General features: G+C 38.0%; 4 protein-coding genes across 4 annotated transcripts; all 4 read right to left on the bottom strand.

Moving 5' to 3' along the window:
- Positions 1 to 3,050: 3,050 nt before the first annotated feature.
- Positions 3,051 to 3,652, bottom strand: LOC144637148 (uncharacterized). The gene has a single exon (XM_078496290.1). The coding sequence runs from the start codon at positions 3,642 to 3,644 to the stop codon at positions 3,051 to 3,053; it is 594 nt and encodes a 197-aa protein (XP_078352416.1). The 5' UTR covers positions 3,645 to 3,652.
- A 300-nt stretch (positions 3,653 to 3,952) lies between these two features.
- On the bottom strand, positions 3,953 to 5,303 carry LOC144637146 (uncharacterized). The gene is made up of 2 exons (XM_078496289.1): positions 4,263 to 5,303; positions 3,953 to 3,958 (listed from the first exon to the last, which is right to left on the bottom strand). Exons 1-2 carry the CDS (start codon positions 5,301 to 5,303, stop codon positions 3,953 to 3,955), a joined length of 1,047 nt encoding a protein of 348 aa, XP_078352415.1.
- A 1,384-nt stretch (positions 5,304 to 6,687) lies between these two features.
- LOC144635541 (uncharacterized) lies at positions 6,688 to 8,481 on the bottom strand. Its single transcript, XM_078494636.1, has one exon. It carries the CDS (start codon positions 8,324 to 8,326, stop codon positions 7,262 to 7,264), a length of 1,065 nt encoding a protein of 354 aa, XP_078350762.1. The 5' UTR covers positions 8,327 to 8,481; the 3' UTR covers positions 6,688 to 7,261.
- LOC144637145 (uncharacterized) lies at positions 8,353 to 9,535 on the bottom strand. Its single transcript, XM_078496288.1, has 2 exons — positions 8,480 to 9,535; positions 8,353 to 8,364 (listed from the first exon to the last, which is right to left on the bottom strand). The coding sequence occupies exons 1-2, from the start codon at positions 9,518 to 9,520 to the stop codon at positions 8,353 to 8,355; spliced, it is 1,053 nt and encodes a 350-aa protein (XP_078352414.1). The 5' UTR covers positions 9,521 to 9,535.
- Between the last annotated feature and the right edge of the window lie 753 nt (positions 9,536 to 10,288).

Genomic DNA, 10,288 nt, shown 5'->3' with positions numbered 1-10,288 from the left:
GTTTAAAAGTCTCGTCAGAGGAACAAATGCGACGAAGTCCAAGAGCTAAACTGAATGGAATAGCTCTTTTAGTATGTGTAGGGTGAGATGAAGAATGTAGGTCAATGTAATAAGTACTGATGTTTGTCGGTGGGTTTAGTGTAAAGGTCGGTACTAATATTGCCGTTATTAAGAAAAACGTTGACGTCAAGGAAGGGTATAGATGTTAATGAATAATTAGATGTAAACTTGATGGTGGGGTAAATGCTGTTAAGGTAAGTGGTAAAGGCATGGAGGTCGTCTATAGAATGTGTCCATATCATGAATATGTCGTCTATGTAACGCCACCATGTGTGTGGCTTGTAAGGTGCACGTGACAAAGCGTCCGTCTCAAATTTTGCGAGAAACAGATTAGCATAAGAGGGTGCCATTCCTCTTGAACTCATTCGATCTAACCGTGACGTTGTTCGGAAGGCAAGAGAGGCGTACCTCATTGAAAGAGGTCAAACTCTTGAACCTTTAGGATTAAATAAAAAGGATGATCATGAAGCATGACATTTCGTAGTTTATATTTACACTTATGTTGTTATTATAGTATTAGCTTACAGTGTTCAAGACTTTAGTGCCATTTAGAGCATCATATTATATATTTATATCTTTTTTAATTTCATGTTGTAACGTTTCTTTATCCTTTCAAATTTTAAATTTTAACGTTTTTGTTTTTCTACCATTGTTATTCACGCGTTGTATCGTATTTTCCACATTTTATATCTGTAACGTTTAACCTTTAGAGTCATTCTCTGTAAGACCCTGAAGAAGGAAGGCCGTTCCTTCCGAAATATTGGAATTTCAATACAGTCCCAAACCGTTCAATCGGCCTTGCAATTTTTTCTTTATTCGTTAAAAAAGGGCTCTACGCATAGAGCGATTGTTCTCTGTTTTAACTCGCGACTCATCACAGAACCGACAAAACCTCTTGTCCTGCTTGCTGTATACGTGGTTTAGGTTTGTTTGTTTTAACCATCCTATATTTGTGAGGTCACAGCATACCCATATGAATATTCAAATTTCTTAAATTTAAGCTCTCCTACTAAAACAGCTCTAAGCGCCATGTTCTCAGCCATATCAGCTCGGTGCCACGCCACGCCGTAATGACATCTCACAGGTTTTTTTGCGTCTAATCTTCCACTGAAGTAACGGAACATGATACTGTTACTAGGTGGAAACCTTTATTTTTAGCAAAATCACGAGAATGGCATGGTAAAAATACAAACCCTAACAAGTGTGGGCATATGTGCCTGACCTCGACCCTATTTACATAGTGGTCCAAAAACTTTATAACTCATTTGGTAACTGAGAAGGTGTCTCCACAGATGTATTTCTGAGTTTTATTTTTTTTTAAAATAAATGAATCGAAAATGAAAATAAAAAGTGCGACCTCAGTTCACTTTTCTTACAGAGAGAACTGCAAAGATTAAATTAAGGATTACCTTCGACTTATATTTGTACTATTCACGTTTATCTATTATTTGTTTAGCGCCCCCTTTTTTTTTGTACAGACGAAGGCAAGAAGCGAAAGATAACACAAGAAAGTTGCATGTTAAGTCTAGTTTGAACTCTGCGTGGGGGGATGTGCCCCTGGTACTCTAAAACATTCAAAACAGGAACGCCCTTAGCAATATCAAAACACTATTCTCAACCTACAATATCCTCGTTGATGGTTAGTCCTCAACTTTTACGATAATAAAACAACTCTACGAGGCCCATAATTTATGGCACACCGCGACGGCCAAGATTTTTCTCACCCTCTTCACGGTGATAAACAATGCCTCGCGTGCATGGTACGCTTAGTTGTACCACAATTACAACACGTGCTACAATCTGTTAGCATGTTCGAGTGCTTTTTACAGCGTCAACCGACTCATGACATGGAAACTTGTAAATGTGACTATATACGGCAAAACAAAAAAGGTCGCTTGATGCACCATTCAATCATCATGAAAAGGGGGAAATATACTAAGTGTCATGGTCTTTTGGGGAGAGTAGTGCTATTCGGTCTAATTAAGGGCTCTAAGCATAGAGCGATTGATCCCTGTTTTATTGACCGTCTTAATTCGCGACTCATCACAGAACCGACAAAACCTCTTGTCGTGCTTGCTGTATTTTTTTTAAATTTTATTTTATTCAGTTCATTAACAAAATAACACAAAAGATTAATGTTACATTATATATCATACTTCATAAAAGTAATACAACACTATTTACAAGGTACTACTTACAATACAAGTAATACAATACAATACAATACATTAGTCGTTTAATGTGTCATACACTTAGCAATAAGGTATCAGAAATGTAACCATTTAATATAAATAGCGGTGGAAATCTTTTCCTAAACAGTATAAAGAAACTATTAAATACACATAAGAAAAAATACTTACAATATCATACTTCATACAAGTATTACAACATTATTTACAAGATATTTCTTACAATACAAGTAATACAGTGGCAACGAATCAGAAATGTTACGAATTAATATAAATAGCGGTGGAAATCTTTCCCTAAACAGTATAAAGAAACTATAAAATACACATTGGAGATGGCGAAGAAGTTGTCAGATAGCTGTTGATATGTACTTAAAGAAGGCGTGCTATTTTATATTTAGAAATGATTTTATTTATAATATCCGAGATTGATTTTAAATGAATCGTTCTGGAGTTTCGTTTTAAAAATATAATCACACATGTATAGAATGGTGTAGTTTAGCTCTCTCTTTAAGGCATTATTCGGTGTATTGGTAAGGCCAAATAAAATCTCTTCGGTTGTGAGTGTATATAAAAGACGAGTTGATGGTTGGTTGCTTGCTGTATAGGTTTGTTTGTTTTACATCATGAGACTGAAGACCTTCACGCCAGCTTCAAGATGTTTATTGAAACAACTTGGCATGGCAAAGTTATAGCAACAAAGTTTTATCTTTACAAGGGTCACAAAAAGGAACGTTTTAAAATAAGTAAACGGATGGTGAACCCCTTGGTTATTACAACAGCAAATTTACAGTAGAGCGCCATTTACACCAATGAATAATCACTATGCGACTGGCTTTCCATGTCACTGCCGTCTCTGCTATTTCTTCCTTGATGAAACTCTCTGACCGCGGTTTCGATTTCACTTTTCATTTTTATCTTTTTCCAGCCGGTGAAAATTTTCCCTTTACTTAGTCCCTTTAAAACCAACGCTGAAATAACTCCACTAAAAACTACAGCAATAGTCGAGAAAAAGGCTGAAACATTATATTGATTTCCAAAGTGAACAATTGAATACACCACTAAAAATAAAAACGACAAAATCAAAACAACATTGCGAAACATCAGGCAAATTTCGGTTTTAACTGGTAAAACCCTGTCAGAGACAAACCAAAACAGTTTTGATGGAATTGTCTCCTCAGGGTCACTGTTATTAATGTGCAATTCCCTTTGCAGTTTTAAAATTATTTTCTTGACTTTCTTATATCTATTCTGCAGATTAGCATAACAAAGGTAAATATTTGTTGTAACTACCAGAAAGAAAGCTGCATAAGGTGTTACAATGTTCGCGTTAAGAACAAATCCTATGATTACGAAACCTACAATACTTGTAAAAAAAGCACAAGACAGATATAACATAAAATAATTATAAAAAAATGATACCGGAATGCAAATAACGGAAAATACCGAAAGAATCACAACTTTTAACGGAACGCAAGCGTTGCCGCAGAGCGGCAATACATTCTTTACTAGAATCACTGGAACACTAAATACCATCAGGCTCACTAGCGGTGAAAACACGAGTATTAACATATTGGATAACACAAGAAAACAAGTCAAACAGATTGCCCCCCAAACAGCGCCAGCAAGTAGTGTGGGTAAAATACAAGCTAAACTCCACAAAATGCACCCTGCACGTCTAATTCGTGATACTTGATGGTTCATCCTCATGCCTGAACACATGAAAGGATTAAAACCAAGCACAGATAGATGTGCAAAACGTTTCATGTTTTTGTGAAGCAGTTGGTGTAGTAATTTCAAATGACGGTGTATTTCGTCGCTTACAGAGCGACCTGTGTTTTCTCTTGGTAAATCTAATATATCCATTCCGAAAGTCTTGCATAGATGACAAGTTGCCTCCCGGTCTAAGATTAAATCCTTCGGCCTCAAAAACAAAACTAGTATCAAACCCGTAAACGTTACGGCTAAAATTGAGTCCAAACCAAAGTTGAAGAGTGGAAACGAATTTAATCCTACCCGTTTTCCACCACTTTCATGGAGGATATAATCTTTTTTGAGCGCAAAATAAAGTCCCATTTGAAAGTAAAAAGCACATGGATAAACACAAAGCCACATAATAGCTATTTTGATATTAAATGATAGCCTTACATTTGGCAGTCTCTCAGTAGCACATCTGAACAGAGTTGAAAAAGTCATGGGACTTGCATCGTCTACAGGAAACAGTTTGCTTTCCTCCTCTTCGCTTTGATCTTCGATTTGCGTGTATCCATTTTTCGTGTGATGTGACTCGGCTTGTCCACTGTTATGCTGTTGCTCGGCGCGATCTTCCTTGTCACACTCGTATTGAAGACTAAAAACACAGTCTGGCAGTGCTAGAGGAAGCGCGGGAATGTAAAAAGCCATGAAAAACGACAATACATAAAAGATTGCATTAAATCTGTCTTTCCAGTTGTTATCATAAACGGTTTGGTTGCACCGAATTATAGAGCCATTTAAGGGCCTTTGTTTATCTATTCCACAGCAGTGATACTCAGTCTGATTGCTCTCCATGAACCAAATACTAGGCTTTATCATTGCAACACAAACCACTTCCTGCTTGTCTAATAGCTTACCAGAGCTATTTTTTGTCACATTCTCCAACAGCATTCTCCCGAACGCCATGTTCCGACATGATGAGTTCAATCTGGCTAGGCATCCACTCGGTTGATCTTTCAAAGGCACGTCTATACTTCTGAATTGAAAATTAAGGAGACCCAGAGATAGAATATCGTAGTCTTCGGGCAAAGACAGCATGGGCTCGCTGATATTGTTAGCCCAGACCCACCTGTTTGGAAGGAACTCGTCTTTTAAATTCAGTGGACTATAGCTTTCGTTACCGATCTGCAAATTCAAGTAGACCAATCTCACACCCTTTTCGGAAGCATTGCGGCGAAATTCGGTCGCTAAACCTTCTCCAACTGGCAAAAGCTTGCACTCAGTACAGTTCTCGGGTTTGGCTTCACAATAAGCCGTGAACTGGAAAAGAACTGCGAAAGCGAAAACCCGTTTGAGAGCCATGCTGTGCTGTAGTGGCACTCGGCAATTCATGCTTTCTTTAATTTCTTGGGGATTCCCTCGCGTCGCGTCTGATATTTATTTCCTGATTTGCTATAAAATCAGCTGAATATGATACCGTATAAGGTCAAAGTGGATTTATCACGTACGAGTATTAGTGTATGACATGTTGTCCTAAACTGAGTTATTTTTGTTTCCTTTTTTAACCCATATCTCGGGGCCCCGATAAAAGGTCAAGTCTTCATTCCAAAAAAGTAAAAACTGCGTCGTTTTGCAAATGAAAATAAAACAAAGAATTTGAACCGCCCAATAATGAAAACAGGGCATATAAACGACCACCACTTTTGCCAAAAAACACTTATGTAGCCTAAAATGGAAACAGCTTGTTGGCGTTAGTGTGTAATTAGTTGTAATTTTGTAATTATTAGTTACAGTTTAGATAGATTTTCATTTTATTTATTTTTTTATTTGTATATATGCTGAAGGATTTTTAACCGTGTTTAAATAAAATTATCTGATCTGATCTGATGCCCTAACTGTTATCACTTGGTTTAAAATATTAAGCTCCCGCTTTCCTCCCCTCCCTCCACAACAGCCCAAGAAAACAGCTAAGCCTGATAATCAAGCAAAATCCTTTTGAGCAAACTAAAGCTCCGAAGGTTTCTTATCGACATTTTAGGGTATATCAGTTATAATATGACATACAAAACATTGTCGTCTCCAGTGATAAGTAACTTAGAGCAGTTTTCAATTGAGTGTCGTAAAACCAAAACCAAAGTAATTACTCTGGCCAATCACAAAAGACACAGACAATCCAGTGAACCAATCAAAATTAGAAGCAAATACATGTAGCCGGCACGAAGCGCGGGAAAACGTGGGGGAGCGAGTCACAATTGGTTTTGGTTTTACTTCTGATTGGCTGAGAAAGTGGCGCGAGATTTTTAAGCCAATCACTAAGCGTAGTAATGCAAAACCAAAGCAAACGCAATTTACTTTCGACACTCAAGTGAAAACCGCTCTAATTCAATATATAAATGATCTTCCTCCAAACCCATCTCACCAAGAAATGTGCCACTTGATCCAGGAGGCTTTTTCAGGAGTTTCAGTGAACAGGAGAATATGACCATAAAATAACTAAGAACAAGGGAACACGAGAAAAAAATCTGGCTAAAGCTATATTATGATATTTTAGAAACGGGGATCACAAAAATCGACAAAATAATTTTAGTGAACAAAAGAACATTTTTGGGGGGTCAAGAGAACATGGGCCGCCTGTGAGGCCCTCCTTAATATTGCACTTTTCGTTTAGTCACTTTCACAAGGGTCTGAATGGGGTTTAGTCTTTAGTTTTATTTGCCCATAATTTTTACTGGTTGCTGTTACATTGGCCAATTTTTTAATATTTTCTGTTTCCGGAGAAAATACTGTTAAGTGTTTGGATGGTTTTTCGTGAAAAATCCAGAATCTTTTAGCATTTTTAATTCTTATCTGCTCTTTGAATCACTCGTGAACTTAAAGAAAATTTTCACATTTCTCCTCGGTTATCTAGTAGTCTTCGGACATCTTCGTTGTACCCCCATTCAGACCCTCTTTCACGTGATATCAAAAGATCAAAACCAGTAAAATGTGCATAGTGTCTTGTAACATGTTTATTATATAATCTTTTTTAACAGTACAATTAGAAGTACTATAACTATGCTTTGGCCCCTATTTTAATTCTTGACTCGTCACAGAACCTAGAAAACCTTGTGCCTGCTTGATGCAGTAGGATTGCTTGAAGTTTACATTAAGAGACTGAAGACCTCTTCACATGATACCAAATATTTATTACAACAGTTATGCCAAAGTTCTACTAACAAAGTTATGTCCTCACAGAAAATCATAAAGGAAACTTTTTCAAATAAGTAAGGGGATGGTTAACACCCTGGTCAGTTACAGCAGCAAACATACTGAAGCGACATTTACACTGGTGTGTCATTATTAGTTATCCTCTGCAATTGGCTTCCCTCCATGTCCCTGCTATTTCTATCTTGATAAAACTCTCTGACCGCGGTTTCGATCTCTCTTTTCATTTTTATCTTTTCCCATCCGATGAATATATTCTCTTTTGTAAGTCCTTTTAAAACCAACGCTGGAATTACTCCACTTACAACCACAGCAATGGTTGAGAAAATGGCTGAAACATTATATTGATTTCCAAAAGAAACAATTGAAAATACCACTAAAAATAAAAACGACAAAATCAAAACTACATTGCGAAACATCAGGCAGAATTCAGTTTTAATTGGTAAAACCTTGTCAAAAACAAACCAAAACAGTTTTGATGAAATTGTATCCTCGGGGTTCCTGCTATTTATGTGTAACTCCTTTTCCCATTTTAAAATCATTTTCTTAACTTCCTTGTATCTGTTCTGCAGATTAGCATAACATAAATAAATATTTGTTGCAACTACGAGTAAGAAAGCTGCATATGGTGTTACAATGTCTGCGTTTAGAACAAACCCCACGATTATGAAACCTACAACACTAGTAACAAAAGTGCAAGACAGATATATCATGACAAAATTATAAAGAAATGATGCTGAAAGGGAAACAATGGAAAATGCCGATAAAATCACAACTTTTAACGGAACGCAAGCGTTGCCACAGTGCGGCATTACATTCAGCACTACCATCGCTGGGACAATAATTACCAGGCTCACTAGCGGTGAAAGCATGACTATTAACGTAACGGATAACACAAAAAAACAAATCAAACAGATTGCCCCCAAAACAGCGCCAGCGAGTAGCGTGAGTAAAATACAAACTAAACTCCACAAAACGCACCCTGCACGTCGTATTCGTGATACTTGATGGTTCATCTTCACACATTGTGAATACATAATAAGATTAAACCCAAGCACAGATAGCTGTGCAAAACGTTTGATGCTTATGTAAAGCAATTGGTGTAGTATTTTAAAATGACGGTGCATTTCGTCGCCCACGGAGCGATCTGAGCATTCTCTTGGTAAATGTAATATATCCATGTCGAAATCCTCGCATACACAACAAGTTATCTCCCGGCCTAAGATCAAATCCTTCGGCCTCAAAAGTAAAACTGGTATCAAACCCGTAAACGCCACTACGGCTAATAGTAGGGCCAAATTAAAGCTGAAGAGTGAAAACGGACTGAACAGTACATGTTTTCGCAAGCTTTCATCGATATACTTTATTTTGAGCGCACGATAAAGTCCCAGTTGAACGTAAACAACACATGGATAAACACAGAACCACAAAATAGATAATTTTATATTAAATGACAGTCGTAGATCTGGCAGTCTCTTAACACATCCTAGCAAAAGAGTTGAAAAAGTCATGGGACTTGCATCGTCTACAGGAAACAGTTCGCTTTCCTCCTCTTCGCTTTGATCTCCAATTTGCATGTATCCACTTCTCATATGATGCGAATCGGCTTCTCCACTGTCAGACTTTTGTTTCGCGCGATCTTCCTTGTCACACTCGTATTGAAGACTAAAAACACAGTCTGGCAGTGCCAGAGGAAGCGCCGGGATGTAAAGAGCCATAAACAACGATAAGATAATAAAGATTGCATTGAATGTGTGCAACCAGCTGCTATTGTCAACAGTTAGATCGCAGGATATTAAATGACCAGAAGGTCTTAGTTTACGTATATTACAGCAGTGATTCTCAGTACCGTTGAACGCAATCTTAGGATTATTCGAATCGACAGTCTTTATCATTGCAACACAAACCACTTGAGTCTTGTGTGATAGCTCACCAGTGTTGTCTACTGTTACATTTTCTAACAGCATTCGCCCGACCGCCATGTTCTGGCATGATGAGTTCAAACTGGATAGGCATCCACTCGGCTGATCTTCCAACTGCACGTTCATACTTCTGACTTGAAAATTAAGGAGACCCAGGGATAGAATATCGTAGTCATCCGGCAAAGATAACATGGGCTCGCTGATCGTGTTAGCCCAGACCCATCTGTTTGGAAGGAACTCGTCTTGTAACTCCAGTGGATGATAGCTGTTGTTACCGATCTTCAAATTCAAGTACACCAATCTCACACCCTTCTCGGATGCCTTGAGGCAAAATTCGGACGAAAAACCTCCTCCAACTGGCAAAAGCTTGCACTGAGTACAGTTCTCGGGTTTGGCTTCACAAGAAGCGAACAAAAAAAGAACTGCGAAAGCCAAAGCTGATTTGACAGCCATGTTCTGCTTTAGCGACACTAATTCAAGCTTGCATTGAGGATTACCTTGCGTCGCGTCTGATATTCATTCCCTAAGGCCCGGGTCGCACTAGAGCGAAATCAAATCTTTTCCAATTTTTGGTGAGGAAAAAATGGCCAAAATTTTGCAAGTTCCAAATTTTGGCGGAGGTCGCATCAAACCTAAATGTTTTAACCAAAACTTTGTTGATTGTCACATACGTCAATCACAAACCCTTCTAATTAGCGGTCGTCACACGACACAACATATGATTATTTTCACGGCTTTCGGGTTTCTGTTGAATCTTGTGTTTCTGTCTCAACAAAACAACATAGCATTTTTAGTATTTTTAGTGCACTATCAGCAGGCTTTTCTACGGGTAGCTTCTGCTTTTAGAAGACGTAGACTTCGCTTGAATAGAGGTCGTTTACGAAACAGCCCTTGGTCATGGACTCTACCTCATCCGGTAGAGTCATGGTTTGAAATACATTTCACATTCCTCATTTAACGTTAAATAACTGTAGAAAGAGCCAGATGGACCGGGTAAAAAGTTATTTTGTCCCGCTATTGCGCTTGCCAAACTAGTAGCGACGAACGAACCCGCCGTAATTTTATCCAAACATGTTTTGCGTAATATGACAGTTTAATGGTTAAAAAAACAAAATTGTTCGTTTTGCCAAAATTTGGAAGCCTCCGAGGCAGGACTTCGGCTTCTTTGAAGATTGGCGTATATTTGGCGATCCGCAAAAATTTGACCAGATTTTAAAATTG

Source organism: Oculina patagonica, chromosome 13 (genome assembly GCF_052425735.1).
Source record: "Oculina patagonica isolate OP01 chromosome 13, crgOcupat, whole genome shotgun sequence".
Lineage (NCBI taxonomy): Eukaryota > Metazoa > Cnidaria > Anthozoa > Scleractinia > Oculinidae > Oculina > Oculina patagonica.
Note: the sequence above shows the minus strand (reverse complement) of the source record. Positions and strands in the feature narration are given on the sequence as shown.